At 38.2% G+C, this 15876-nt stretch overlaps 1 protein-coding gene across 1 annotated transcript; it reads right to left on the bottom strand.

Annotated features, from left to right (window-relative positions):
* Positions 1–158: 158 nt before the first annotated feature.
* On the bottom strand, positions 159–6942 carry LOC148845439 (Single-stranded nucleic acid binding R3H protein). Its single transcript, XM_088956111.1, has 4 exons — positions 6241–6942; positions 1668–2283; positions 1313–1589; positions 159–460 (listed from the first exon to the last, which is right to left on the bottom strand). Exons 1-4 carry the CDS (start codon positions 6362–6364, stop codon positions 410–412), a joined length of 1068 nt encoding a protein of 355 aa, XP_088812237.1. The 5' UTR covers positions 6365–6942; the 3' UTR covers positions 159–409.
* Between the last annotated feature and the right edge of the window lie 8934 nt (positions 6943–15876).

Here is a 15876-nt window from a genome sequence, read left to right on the forward strand (position 1 = left end):
CAAAATAGAAGAGCACCTATATTACATGTAAAGCAAGCAATGCAGTGCAACTAGGAACCCATAGAATATCAAAAAGCAAAAACTGGGGATTCCCATCAAAACTTTAAACCCACTGCAGCATAATCAGGTCTAAACGAAAGAAAACAAGAAAAATCATGTTTCACAAAAGATCAATGAATAGAATTCCATTACCAACAAAAATTATATGTACGCACTGAACCAACAGTATATGACTGATATGAATAATACTACTAGCTTTCACTCCTTGCTAATAAGGAAAATAGAAACATACAACTAATAGGGTAGTGCATCAGAAATAAACAAATGGCGTCCCTACGCTCAGTAGTACCTAACAGAAAGGAAATGAAATGAACTGCAGGAGTAATGATATACAGATATCCTCTGTTTTCTAATGGTTCTGAGAGTAATCAAAACTCAATGGTTGTTGATAAAATGGAGCCTGCAGTAACAGTAATGGGCAATAAATAATTAGAGATGAAATAAGAGTATAAAACATACACCAAATTCTTAAGATGGCTCTGCAGACACCAGAATACGATGGTCCCACTTCAAAGATCTCCTAACCAAGAATTGACCAGTAACCTTTTAGACAGGAAACATAGGATAGAAAGGTTCTAAATGATCCCTTCTCTTCCGATTGGTAGGATGACAATAAGCCAGCCTACCCACCCAACCAATCATTGCCTTCCGATTTATCTTCCATACAACAAAATTAAAGATCCAATAAAGGCAAACCAAGTTTGGTTGACCTATCACATATTCTAACCCAAGGGATTTCCAGTCTCACCCATTTCCTCTTGTGACTCCAATATGTTTAGAGTGAAGCCCATTAACAGGCTGGCATAATGGCAATATTTATGGAAGGCACGAAGTGCAAATTCATTATTAATAACTATCATTCCTTGCACCATTATAAAAGTGACTCAGACATTAACATGTATGGGTATCACCTTTGTATGTGCTATGGACACGAGTTGTCATAAAGACAGCCATTACACTTTGAATGCACACGTGCCATATCAAAAAACAAGTCACAGACCCAGGAAAATGCTTACTAAGCACACTAATTAGATAGCTATGACTAAAAATTACTGAAGTGCTAAGACCTGTCTTTCAAAGTTTGCACCTTTTCTTCAGAGACCAAATGGATACCAGTAATCAGATCTTTTATCTTAATCATCCAGGAGATCCCCAAAGTGGAACCACCAAAAAAGGTGTAACAACAATCTGCAAGCATCCTTAACCCATTTCTATTTCATTAATGATATCAAAATATGTAAGCGTAGCCTACCTGGAAGACAGCATGTCTAAGTTGCTCATATGACTGAGCATACATCATTGCAGGACTAGGCCATTGCATATACATGGGGTCCCTAGAAGTCTGATTTAATCCCACGGAACAAAATTGGCCCACAGCTGGATTTGAAGGCCTGTAGCTGAAGGATGTCTGAGTACTCTGTTGGTTCAGAGGAAACCCGGATTCATACTGCATGAATGAAGGCTGAAAGCTTTGGATATTGAATGGCCCCGAGGCAAATATCTGATTAGGCGTAAGGTTCCTAACATACCTGCAGAAGATGAAATGTATCAGTTTTACCAGTTGACAATAACTACTTTTTACCCCAATTAAGAGAAAGCAACCTTACCTTTCATAGCTCCTGTCATAATCTGGGTCAGAACGATCTTTCTCCCTGTCTTTGAAAATGGCGACTCTGGAAGAACTACCATCCCTTGTGCTAGGAGTCTTGTCTGGCTCATCCACAGTTATCCTGCAACCTTCACTCTCATCTTTGCTTGAACATGAGCTTCTTCCATCATTTGCTACAGATGAAGAACCTTCTAAATCAGAACTGCTGGAGTTACTGAAAATGCGGGCCCGTGCTCTATCATACTCCTCCTTCCTCTCTTCCACAGTTCTAAGAGTATGTTTAATTCCCTGATCATTTGCATCATTTGAAGAAGCTTTATGTGACCTTGGCCTGATGGCAATCTTAACCTGTTCAGGTCTATCACTTTCTGGCTGTTTTGCAGTAATCCCTGATAGACAGACAGCAGGGAATCTGCTTTCGGATGTTTTCGTCACCACTATTCTGCTTCCCAGGCCATCACTGACATTATCCATTACCATAGACTGAAGACCATAGTGTTGAGCAACACGATGAGCTGCAAGCCTGAGGTAGGATGTTGGGAAATGTTGAAACTCAAATTGCTTTTGGTCAGGATTTTGCATAAATTTGTGAATGTCCAGCTCCATACGCAGAACTGAAAAGATAAAAAAAAAGAAAAGCAAAAAATCATAGGAGAAATTAAAAAAAAAAAGAGGCAAACCAAAGCATGTATCTTTACCATTCCAGTGACCACATGGAATCATGTAGCAAGAATGCCAAGAAAGACTAAAACCAAGAGAAGGAGAGGGAGTGCAGTAAATCAAAAAGTTGACGTCACATTTGCATCACAAAAGTGACATGCTTCATAAAGAATGAATCTTGAACAGACATGCAGAATACATTACCTAATAAAAGAATTGTCGGGCCCGGCAACAAGAAAGGACTCACTACAAAACACAGTAAAACGAATAATCTATTTCAAAACTATACACAATAAGCACCAAAGGACCTCATTTAAAGAACACTCCTCAGAACAACCCACTCCCCGAATAAAATGTATGAAAGACATATCTTTCAGAATCTCATTATTCAAGTCAATACTACTCTGACTTGCACTTTCTGCTTTCTAAATACACAATCTAATTGATAATTTTTCATGTAAAAGACATTCAAGTTAATTCACATTTTTTATCCTCTTCGTCTAAATGTTTTCAAAGATAAAAGATTTTCAACAGTCAATTTTCTTTTGATGGACTTTTCAACTCAGTGAACTTGAACAAATCAATTGAATTAAAAAGTGATTAATTATAATTACTAGTCAACTCTCTATCTCCTTCCTGCATTAATAAAATAGAGATCTGTTAATTGTTTTATCATAGACTATATAATTGTCTTAATTTTACTATTGTTTTTTATTCTTTTATGTAACATCAATTGTAATGTTTTCTGGTTGCTAAACCAACTACGGAAATGAGATAATTCATAAGGAAATAGAGAATCAAGCTAAAATCACCCAAAATTATTTATATAAAAATTAATTCCACTGTCACTCATCTATGACTAAATTAATAAAAAATCCAATTCCTAAGAACTGAACACTTAATACTAGGGAAACGTGCCTTCACAATTATGTTTCAGTCTCAGTTGAAACTAAGGCTCTGTTTGTTTGCGATACAAACGCCAAACCAGGGTATTTATGTACCCCAGTTCACGTTTGCGAGCATTTTCTTGATATGTAAAAAGGCAATGATTACCACATCAAAGTTCACACAAATTGCAAAGCATGTATGAGAGATTGAGAGAGACAGAGAGGGAAGATTGAAGAGATTAAGAGAATAAGAGAATTGTTGAATGATGATTGTTGAATTGATGTGATAAGAAAGGTGGAGGATAGGGGCCATAAGGCTATTTATAGGAATTGGAAATAATTCAATTGCCCAAAATACCCTAAAAACTAACTGTTTTTTAGTTGTTAAGAGGGGTATTTTGGTGATTGTAATGTTTTAAAAGCGCAAGGCACTAAAAAGACACAAGGGCCATTTTGCGCCAGAGGCGCAATGTGCAAGGCGAGGTGCGCATCTTTTTGAGGCAAGGCACACAATTTAAAAAAAAAAAAAGCTAAAATTTCAAAAAAAATCAAAAAATTATAAAACATAATATCAATAAAAATATTAACTTAAGTTTTAAAATAAATGTTTTAAAAAACATATTATCTAAAATTAAAATACATACATATAATATGTAAAACATATTCAAATGAGAATTTAAAAATGAAATCAAACATATAAAACATTTTAAAGCAATAAAACCCACAATCTCTTTTTTTCTCAATTACATCAAGTAGGTAATGTGACATATTACATTCCTAATTCTACGAGCCACCTTTGTGCCACACCCCTCGAGGCCAGCCCAAACAAGTCTATGTTAGGGTCTTAAATTCTTAGATTTCACACAAAAAATGATAATTTTATAGTTTTAATTGCTTTTAAGAAGATATTTTATTAAGATAAATGAATGGACAACATTACCAAAAAGTGGCAAATTTTCAAAAGGCGCACGCCAGGCTAAGGCGCACCAGGCGTACGCCTTTTGAATGGGTTACTCCTAGGACCTAGGTGAGGCGCCTACCCTAAAATGCGCCTCGCCTGAGCACCTAGGCCCTGCGAGCTATGTCGTGCCCGCTCTTGACAGACCAAGGTGCAGGTTAAGCCGTGGGCTGGGCCGTAACAACACATGGGCCGCGGGCGGCACAGACCATCAAGTCAGGCCTGGCACGACATGTGGGCTGTACACCTCTACACTAAACAACCCCCCCCCCAATTCTGCACAACCATACGATCAGCCATAGAAGCATCTTTGTTAAAAGAAAACTCAAGTTAGGGAACAAATCCTTCAGCATGCTATTACCACACTAGAAATCCTTCCAGAACTTTGCCACACTTGGCTCCCATGGTGGGCAAATTTCCCACCTTGCGCACCGAATATTCTGCCCACCTGAGACTACACCTGTCTTCTATTTTTTCCCTTTTTACATTTATGTTGCCATAAATAAAGAAAGACTAAAAAGGGTAGTGAGTGCATCAGAGAGGACTTAGGAGTCCCTCAAATAAGTGGCAAGTAGTGGGAAAGTTGACTGAGAAGGTTTTTGTCATCTGAATAAATGACCAATGACAGCACCAGTGAGAATGAGTAAATTGAGTCAAGTAGAAGGCTTTAAAGGAACAAGGGGAAGACCAAAGAAAATGTGGTTTGAGTTGGTAATAAAATAATTTAAGGGGTTATATTTTGACAGAAAAAAAATATATCTTGGTAAAGAAACATGGCAGGACAGGATTTATGAAGGCAACCCCAAACAGATGGGATTAAGGCCAAGTTGAGTTGGGTGTGCACTTTACGAGGGCTTGCATAGATTTGACCCCATTGCATATCTAAATATCCAACCTTGATATAAAGTGTTCACAGAAAGAAAGTCTAACATCCAAAATTACATAACCATTCCATGTATCTTAGAACTTAGGAGTATACTAAGGTAGCTTGACAAAGCACTTAAATTCATATTCCCACTTCTTCAGCTTAGATTAAGTCATAATTAAATCAATAACAATCCAACTGATCATTCTGTCTATAGTTTCCATTTGTATAGTAACTTAAACCACTTGCAGCATTGGGGCATGAGGTACTCTTCACAATATTTATGCCACCAACCATCCTACATCTTCTTCTTCTGTTTCCTCTTCTAAGCAAGGATATTTAGATTCTCAAAACAATAGACCCCATAGTGTAACAAAATTCAGTTTGCCTGAAACCAGCAAATTTGGGTCCCATCAAATTTGTTCATACTTCATATATAGTTGAAGTCGTTTGAATCACTTAAAGAGGAGGATACGTTTCCCTTTCCTTCTCATTAGAATTTTACTAGAAAAATGTTCAGATGTCTCTCCATCTGACAGAGACAAACAGACCCAGAAAGGTACAGAAACCTAGCTCTTACGTTGACAATAACAGTTAAACGAATACAAATCTAGAGACATGAAAACAGGTCCATGTTGTTGGCTATCAAATGAAAACCTTCGTCATCTTAATTTCAAAAGGCAGAAAGTTAAGAGAGCATTGTGAACTATGTATTCTTATGGCATAAAAACTCTTATAACTAATGACCTAGAAAAGAACCTATCATGAATTATGATAATTGGAAGTTAGAACGCGCGGATCTACGAAGAATTGAAGCCCAATTATGAAGCGAATGATGAATGAGCACACCAGAACACTCGTATATAATAGTCACCGAAAAAAGAAAACCCAGATCTGAGTTTAAAATCCTAAAAAGGAAACAGTCCCACCACTCCTACAACCCTTAAGAAGAACCAGAATCAAGGTACTCCAATTGAAGAAACATATGCACAATAAATTCTCTCAAAAGAAAAACAACAAAGAAAAGGAAAACTTCGTAAGATCCTAAACAAAACCACTTCCAAAAACAGAAAACAAATCAACATCACCCCCAAAAAAATTACCCTCTAAAGAGTAGCAACAATAGGACAAAAAGTGAACAGAAACAACAACGATAGATACGAGAACAAGGGCAAAAAGGAAGAGAACAAAGAAATCTAACCAGTGAGACGATGGCGAGGGTTCTGAAGAGCCTCCTTCAAGAAGGGATCCACCAGAGAAGCTGCCACATCCTTGTCCTTCTGAGAGGGCGACAAGCTATCGTGGGCCGAGGGAGGAGAATCCATGAATGGAGAAAGAGAAGAAGTGCTCTTCTGTGCCCTTCAAAGAGGAGGAGGAGGAGGAGGAGGAGGAGGAGGAGCTTTCTCTCGGTTTCTCTCTCTCTCTGGCGGTTCTTCTTCTTCTTCTCTCCTCTCTCTCTCTCTCTCTTTCTCCCCCCTGGTCACGAAAGGGCCGATAAGAAGAAGACTTTCTTCCGTCTCAGCATCGGAAAACTCTATCGCACAAAAGGGATGAGGGCAAACGATGGGTCATTAATTTTTTATATATTTCTCAAAATAAAAATCTATTTACGTGTTAATAATTAAGGAAAAGGACAAAATGGCCCCAAAATTTCCCTCCATTTCTCCTTTCCTACGTAGAATTGGAGCGTGAAGCCGAAAAGTCACCGCTTTGTCCAATCTCAGCAGTCCAAAGTGTGTTGGAACGTTGGATCTGATCGTCCAATGTTTTGCCGCCACCGGAAAAAGAACTCTTCCAGATCATCTCTCTCCTTCACACTTCAACATTGTGAATACCAGAAGCTTCCACTCTGGAATAGAACCAGAAAAATGGGTCTGGATGATGGAGCCTGGACCGTCTGAACCCATTTATTTAAGAATGCCAAATTTTTTAAAGTATCCCAGGGTTTAGAAAATTGACCACTCTATCCTTATTATTTATATCTTAAAATACCATTACCTTTTCTAATAATTGACATCGCTGGTAATTACTAATAGAAAAGCAAATATCAAATTTGCCTTCAACTGTTTCTTAAATTTTCAAAATAAAATCAAACTGATGAAACCCAATTGTAGGAATCCCCTGCTTTCCCGATAATTTACGATTCAGGACTCCTATTTCTATTTGTGGTCCTTGTCAAACAGCTCTAGATTCTAAATATCAATAGATTGAGACTTGAGAGATTATAGAAGTTATAATAAGGTAGTCGGATTCCGTGTGTTCGTTTCTCTTCTCTAATCATTGCTCTCAAAACCATTGTGAACTAAGCAGAAAGTTTCTTTTTTGCGCTTTTTCTCTGAGAATCCGTTTTAGATTTCAGTGGTAATTAGTTCAAAGTTCTGCTTATTACTATCTCCTTATTGTTCTTTTCAAGCTTCTTTCCTTGTTCAAATTTTTATTAAGATGGACCGGAAATGTGGATTCAATCAGTTCAGGATTCACAAAGAAAAAAAAAAAAATCAGGCAAGAACGGGAAATTCCAATCTCCAATCATATCTTACAGCCCATATTCACTAGTGGAGAAAAGTGAAAAGTACCCAGTTGGGAAAATGAGATTCATATACGCTCATTTTGAACAAGCATAGTCCAAGAAGAAGGTCATGTCGCACTTTGGAAAAAATATCCGATCCAACGATTAATGCCTGTCGGATTTCTATTGTTACGTCAACACAAAAAGCATGTGTTTTGGTAATTCATTTGATTTTGCAGTTGGGTTGGAAAAATCTAAGCTTTTAGGGGGTTTGAGTTTCTGGTTTGATAAATGGAATGGATTCGGAAGACGAAATGCACAACATGAATGAGGTGGAATCCCTCGATGACTTCTACTGTGGTTAGATAGTGATCATGGTGAGACCGTGAGAGGACAAGTGGTTTCTATGCATGAAACCCATATGAGACAACAAAACAAAAGGGAGCGTATGGGTTTTTTTAAAGGGTATTTTAGGAATTAAAAAAAAAGCATCATACCGGAGTATGGCAAAAAATTAATGATAAGGGAGATTTTAGACAATTGTCAAAAAATTAAGGGTATTTTAAGATAATATGTAAACAGTAAGGGTAGAGTTAGTCAATTTCCTAAATCATAGAGGTACTTTAAGAAATTTGCCCTTTATTGAATCGGTGACCAAGTTGGTATAGGAACCCATTATAGATAAAGGGTATGGATTAGTGGGTCCTACCAAATCAGGGTATTCTAAAATTAGATTTGAATATACCCTATAGATCAGGGTAGATTAAGGTTAGTTCTGGTGGTGGTGCAAACCTGCCACCGTCGCTAACTATTTATGCAATGACACATTTTTTCAAGGGAAAGTCTAATACCGAAAAGGCATGGTACCAAAAGAGATTTGACAAATCAAAACACCCATGAATTTTGATGAATACCACCTATTTGGTGCTTAGTCATCTTATGATACCAATTGATTAGTTGTAAGTTTTTCAAGTATCATATCTTTATGGTATCATAGTGGAACCCCCTTTACAAATGGCCAAATAATGTATTTTAAACCTCAAATTTCCCAATAAAATGTAAGAAAAAAAATTCTATGAATTGTACATTTTAAAGAAAAAAGAATTAGACAGTTTTAGGAATGAAGTAATTAAACTAAATGAGTTATTGCTTTCTCTTTTAGTGAATAGGTTCTGCCTTTTCTAAGCTCCTTGATAGTTCAGTGACATGTTGGGTAGAAAACCATACACCTAAATATTTTATTAAGTAATCATTTTATCCATTAAGAAACAAGTCATTGATTCAGTTCTTATTTCCTATTTGATTACTATACACATCACTAGTTTGATAGTTCAATGACGTGCTTTATAGTGCTCGACAATGCCATCAGCTTTGAACTTAATGCAATACACCCATCGAGCCCCAATTGGATGTTTGCTTGGAGGGAGATCAACTAATGTCCAAGTATTATTACGTTCCAATGCGGCTACTTTGTTAGCTATGGCTTGACGCCCAAGAGGATCAGAGCTAGCCTCAACAAAGGATTTTGGTTCCTAAAGGGAGGTTATATGTTTTAACAAAGATGCATGGGAATTAGAGATGCTAGTGGATGAACCTTGAGTTGAAGTTGAGTATCAAAAGTAATCATTGAGATGGGGGGTGAACAGAATCGCTTCAATAGTAGGTATGACTGTGAGAGATAGGCTTTGTTGTCGATCTAAAGCATATGGAAAATCATATTCATAGAAGACTACATCTCGGGAAGCAAGTATTCATTGTGAGCCAAGATCATAGACTTTATAAGCTTTCTGACCAAAAGGATAGCCCTTGAATATACACCTAAGAGACCTAGAGCTAAATATGTCTCAATGAGTAGTGTTGTGGGCGTAACACAAACATCCAAAAGTGCATAAATGTTCATAGCATGGAGTACGGCCAAATAATACTTCAAAACGTGTTTTCCATGAGAGGATAGGAGATGGTAGCATATTTATGATGTAGGCTATTGTCAAAACACGTTCACCCCAAAATTCCACAAGCAAAGAAGCTTGGAAGCATAGTGATCATGTAACTTCTATTAAGTGTTGATGCTTCTATTTGACAACTCCATTATGCTATGGAGTGTCAACACAGGAGCATTGATGTAAGATACGTACCATGGTTAGATAAAAATTGCTGCAATGGCTGGCTTAAGAATTCCTTTCCATTGTTAGTCTGAATGCAACAAACACGAGTTTGGAATTGGTTCTCAACCATAAAACAAAAGGATGTGAAATGAATGTGAACTTTTGATTTAAACTTCATCAAATACACCCAAGTATTCCGAGAAAAATCATCTACAATTGTAAAAAAAAAAAAAAAGCATACACCTGTGTGTCAAGGGGTATGGTATCCTCCCCAAATATCACAATGTATGAAGTGAAAACAAGATGAAGTACAAGAAGTGCTTATTGGAAATGGCAATCCAGGTTGGCGTGCCCAATGACAGACATCACATGGTGAAGTTGAAGATTGTCCTAGAATAGAATATAAAGGTGTTGCTACAATCCATTGAGTAAAGGTGTGCCCTAAAAGATGATGCCATAGTAAAAAGTTGGAATGGGAGGTGGCAACAACAACAAAGTAAAGTGATGATTGGATTGGGTGGAGAAAATACAATCCATCATATGCTCTACCCATGCCAATCATTTGCTTCAAGGCTCGGTCTTGCAGAATGCAATGGGTAGGATAAAACAGAGCAACATAGTCCAGAAACTTAGTAAGTTTTGATATTGTAATAGATCAAAATGAAGATTGGGTACATGCAACGCATCATGAATTGTAATGGTGGGAGTCAAAGTGACAGTTCCTCGATGGGCAACGTGCAATGTTTTTCCATTTGGCAACCAAACCAGTCTTGCAGTATTTTCAATGAAGTAATTGTCAAATAGAGAGAGATAAGCTATCATATGGTTTGATGCCCCACTATCAATTATCCAATAACATAAATATGAAGGAGATGCATGTCTCTTATTGGGGAGATTAACTGAGGTAGAGAATCGTTCTTGGTTAAGGGGTTTCATAAGCTAATTATACTATTCTACAGTTAGGCTAATAACTAGGGATCTAGAGGCATGGGACTGCTCTGTGGTAGTTGTTAAAGCCGATCTGCCTCCAGATGCCTATTCACTATTGGATCCATCATTCTTCTGTGAAGATCGATTTTTGTTCCAATTTGGTGGACAACCATGAAGCTCGAAGCACTTATTCCTTGTGTGACTAGTTTTTTTGTAGTAGTCTGATAGGCTCCCAATTAATTTTACATATGTCATGAAGGGGAAAGGTCAGCTTTCGGCCAAGGGGGAAATAATTGAACATGTGGGAACTTATGGAGGGAATAAGGAGAGTTTTGTAGCATTTATAGCTTGTTAGTTGGGAATAAGAAGAGTAGCATTTATAGCTTGTCAGTTGAGAATAAGAAGAGTGTGGGGCATTTATAAGTTGGCTAGTTGGGCATTTATTATGGAAGGCAGTTTATGTTGTAAGATGTGTATAAGAAGGGGCTTTGGGGGATGGAGGAGGGAGACTTTTTTGTTGAGTACAAAATTCTAAGAGTGCTTGGGAGAGCTGGCGGTCTCTCGAAAAACCGACCTACTGTAAGTGATCTTTTCTTCTGAATGAATATCAATTCCCTGTTGATGTACTAGTGGTTTGGATTTTGTTGTGTCTGTGAACTACGTGTCAAATTTCCAGGTCATATCAGTGGTATCAGAGCCCATCTTTCCTCGGCCATGGTGACAGTTAAGGAAGTGACATCGCAGGTGGAGGGATTCGAAGAATGCTTGTCTTCTTTGCATTCTGATTTGTGGCTGGAGATGGATAACTTACGTAACGATTTTCAGCGTCTCGATCCAAACAAGGTAGTAGTTGGGCTTTTGAAGATCTTGTCTCTAGAGAGCTTGGTCCAATCTCTAGAGGGAGGCATTCAAGATCTGGTGAGACGTTTTGATCTGTTGCTTCATCAACAGGTCTCTTTTGCTCCTTTGTCTTCTACTAACATTGCTCCTCCATTAATTGCATCAAGTCGTGCTACTAACAAAGGGAAGAGTGTGGCATTTCCGATGTCTTCTTCGATGCCGGTGCCGAAACATACTCTTGATTCACTTCCCAAGAAGTTGGAGTTACCCATTTTTGATGGGGAAAATCCATATGGTTGGCTTTTTCGTGCAAAACGCTATTTTGAGATTAATGGATTGCTTCTGGTAGAGCGTCTGCGTGCTGCAATTGTCTATTTAGAGGGCGATGTATTGGCATGGTATTACTGGGAAGATGGTCGGCGACCTTTTTGTGGTTGGACAGAATTCAAAGAGCTCCTACTTTAACGTTTTCGATTGACTCAGGAGGGTAATTTACAGGAGCAGCTCTTCTCGTTACATCAGTCTTCTACTGTTAAGGAGTATCGTCGCCAATTCGAGGTGCTCTCTGCTCCTTTGCGTGACCTACCAGAATCAGTCCTTGAAGCAGCATTTGTTAATGGGTTGCGCCCAGATATCCAGGCCAAACTCCAACAGATGGAACCCATTGGGTTGATCAAGAAAATGGTTGTGGCCCAAAAGATTGAGGATAAGAATCAGGCCCTTTGGGATTATCAATCAGGTTCATTTACTCATTGGCCCACAACATCCCCCTCTGGAGCTCAAGTTGGGTTGAAGTGCAATGCCTTCATTGGAAGTTGTAACTATCATATATGGTAGGCTATAAGAGCATCTTCTGCTACTCCATATTACCTTGATGATTTCTCTAAGGATATAAACCGCTAGCAAGATGGTGCAATTATAGCACATAATCCCACTATTTTTGCCATTAGAGATGCACAACTTCTATGGCCTGATACAAGATTTGATTGTTTGGTATCCATTGGATGTGGTTCTGTCCCAACAAAGCCTCGAAAAGGTGGGTGGCGTTATCTGGATACTGGACAAGTTTTGATTGAGAGTGCATGCTCAGTGGAGAGAGTGGAAGAAGAAATGAACACTTTGCTGCCAATGCTTCTTGAAATACAATATTATAGATTCAATCCAGTTGATGAACGTAGTGGTATGGAACTAGATGAGATAGATCCTGCAGTTTGGCTGAAACTAGAAGCTGCAACTAAGGAGTAGATACAAAGTAACTCCCAGGCCTCTAAAAGTTTATGTGAAAGATTGGTTTTACCATACCAAAATGAAGAGAAATTGTCAGAGAAGTTTAAGCCACAGCAAATTCCTAAAACAAAAGCTTCAAATGCAGTGCTAGATGAGAACAACCCTTCTTTAGGCTGGAGGCGTATGATACTTCTTGTAGAAGCTTCTCATAGTCCTGATTCAGGAAGAATTGTCCACCAAACGGTCTCTAGGGACATTTTGTGCATGCAATGGTATAAGATTGTCTCTTGTGAGCAAAGTATCAGGATTCTCAAAGGCAGTGCCAACAACAACATTTCCTACTCCTTTCACATCACCTTTGGTCACTTGCTTCAAGACCAGTTTCCTCATTTCAACCTTGAGGACAAGGTTAGACTTTGGGTGGCGGGTAATGATAGGCCCCCAATTAATTTTACATATGTCAGGAAGGGGAAATGTCAACTTTCTACCAAGGGGGGAAATAATTGAACATGGGGGAACTTATGGAGGGAATAATGAGAGTTTTGTAGCATATATAGCTTGTCAGTTGGGAATAAAAAAAGTAGCACTTATAGCTTGATAGTTGGGAATAAGAAGAGTAGCATTTATAGCTTGTCAGTTGGGAATAAGAAGAGTGTGGGGCATTTATAAGTTGGCCAGTTGGGCATTTATTATGGAAGGCAGTTATGCTGAAAAATGTGTATAAGAAAGGGCTTTGGGGGATGGAGGAAGACTTTTTTGTTGAGTACAAAATTCTGAGAGTGCTTGGGAGAGCCGATGATCTCTCGAAGAACCGACCTACTGTAAGTGATATTCTTTCCCTGTTGATGTACTAGTGGTTTGGATTCTGTTGTGCCTATGAATTGCGTGTCAAATTTCTGGGTCATATCATAGTCACACTTGATCTTTGGTTTGGAGAATGTCTTCTGTCGATTTCTTGAAACTACAAAAGCAGCAACTTCAAGATTCTCAATGTTTGGTGTGGAAGCCAAAGAAAAATGTTTCTCTTCTTGCGTGACAAGTGCGTAAGCCTTGTTTAATGTGGTAATGGCTCTGAATTGAATATGGTCGATTGAACTGCATTATAGGACTCGTTCAAGCCCATCAAGAACTGATGAAGCTTATTGCTTTCGTGTTCTACTAAAAATTCTCTGGCTGATCCACAACAGCAATCTGGCACGGTGTTGAGACCATTTAACTCATCCCACAGCCCCTTAGTTGAGTGAAATTGGCTGCTATAGTAAGGTGCCCTTGTTGAAGAAGTGCAAGATCGTGCTTAAGTTGATGGATTCTTGGCGCATTACTCTGAGAGAACCGATCTTCTAAATCTTTCCATATCTCGTGTATCATATCTGCAAAGGCTACGTTGTCGTGAAGATCGTAGGCCAAGGAATTGAATAACTAGGAAATTACCATGGAATTGCACTTGATCCATGGTATTTCTTGAGGAAACAACCTGACTGGTTGAGGCAAGCTGCCATCAACAGATGTATTCTTGTTCTTGGCATGCAGAGCATTCTTTATCGCTCTATGCCGTGTAAAGAAATTGTCCCCATTGAGTGGACACGAATCAAGTAGGGTTATCTAAGGGATGGAGATAATATGGTGATGTTGGATCCATTTGTGTCGTCACCGTTTCTCTATCAATTTCTTCATGATTTATTTGTTTCTCTCATATCTATCTACTTTCTACTTTCCTCACTTATAAATTCATTGCATTTTATTATTTACATAGTTAAAATTATCAAGGCATATCAGTGCCTATTATATTTGTATGATGCTGATGCGTATTGGCTTTTGAATTCATCAATATGACATCCGACCACTTTTGAAGATTTCCTAGAGGCTCAAATCTTAAAAACATATTGATACTCTAAACCTTGTGTACAAATAGGAATATGGCCATGCAAAGTCTATGCATCTTTCCCTCTCTCTCTCTCACACACACACTCTCCCTGCTTGAGAACGAAAACTTTGATAACATCTCACCATGAAGAATAGGGGAAATGTTCCCAAGGCATGACTGCAATGGCTGTTGGAACTGCTTGTTGGGACTATGTGAAGCCATTATAATGATAGATCATAGACCATGCAAATGCTAGCTATTACTAGAAATTTTTAAGGGAACATTCATGGTCAGAGGGTGTAACAGTTCTGAGATTTTCTTTTACTATCAATTTTAAGCTCATCTTTGTGCTCAGTATAAGCTGTACTCTTTTCATTTGCCACCGAGGCTTTCTTCATCTATCAAAATACACAGCCCAGTGCATGCAACTCCCGCCAACGCAAGGTCTGAGCATTAACTATAATTTAATTGATCAATGTAACCTCATTGAGATGGATATGGTGGGTCCCCAAATCACATGGAGAAACAAGACCACTAAAGAAAGAATTGATTGGATGTTAACAAATGAATTATGGAGATTGAACTTCCCAAAGTCACTTAGTAATCTCCCTTTGATCACTGGCCTCTCATTCTCCAAACAGATTGGAATGCAAATGGCAGGCCTAAACACCTTTCAGGTTTGAGGCTATGTGGTGCAAAGACCCGAGTCTCACAAATTTAATTAGTAAAGCTTGGGGGACTGCAATTTATAAAAAAGCGCAACCCTCTAATCCAAGAAATCAAGAAATGGAATCGTGAAAAATTTGGAAATATTTTTAAGATAAAGAAAAATACTCTCAAATTCGGAGGCTATCCAAAGAAATTTAGTTGATGACCCTACAAATATTTCACTATTGAACAAGGAGACTGCGCTCCAAAAACAACTGGATTCCCTTCAGGCTCGTGAACAAGTTTGTTGGGCTCAAAAAACTAGGTTTGATTGGATCAACCTAGGACATAAAAACAATACTTTTTTCCATACCACAACCACTATAAGGAAAAATAAGAACAAAATTGTCAGGATAAAAAAAAATGAGGGGAATTTCTTAACTAGCCACGAAGAGATAGCCGAATTTTTGCGTAATTCTTTTGAATCTAGATTTAGTTTAGGTGGTTCTGATGGAATTGAAGAATGTATTGCAAATATTGATCCATGTATAAATGACTTAATGAATCAGTCCATCATTGTTTAAGTTACAGATGAAATTCTCTCCATTAAGGCTCCTGGGCTGAATGGGTTAAATGTTCTTTTCTTTAAAAAATTCTGACCTATTATTGGGAGGTCATTTTGTGATACGGCTAAAGCTTTCTTTTACTCAGGAA

This window comes from Nelumbo lutea, chromosome 7 (assembly GCF_056320005.1).
Source record: "Nelumbo lutea isolate HS-2025 chromosome 7, American lotus-T2T, whole genome shotgun sequence".
Classification (NCBI taxonomy): domain Eukaryota; kingdom Viridiplantae; phylum Streptophyta; class Magnoliopsida; order Proteales; family Nelumbonaceae; genus Nelumbo; species Nelumbo lutea.

Bases quoted from the DNA above. Each gene is read 5' to 3' on its own strand.
- LOC148845439 (XM_088956111.1), bottom strand. From the start codon at position 6,364: ATGGATTCTCCTCCCTCGGCCCACGATAGCTTGTCGCCCTCTCAGAAG. The intron at 1,590-1,667 runs GTAAGGTTGCTT...CATCTTCTGCAG, and splicing joins TATGACAGGAGCTATGAAAG to GTATGTTAGGAACCTTACGC. The intron at 461-1,312 runs GTAGGCTACGCT...CTGTTACTGCAG, and splicing joins TTAGACATGCTGTCTTCCAG to GCTCCATTTTATCAACAACC.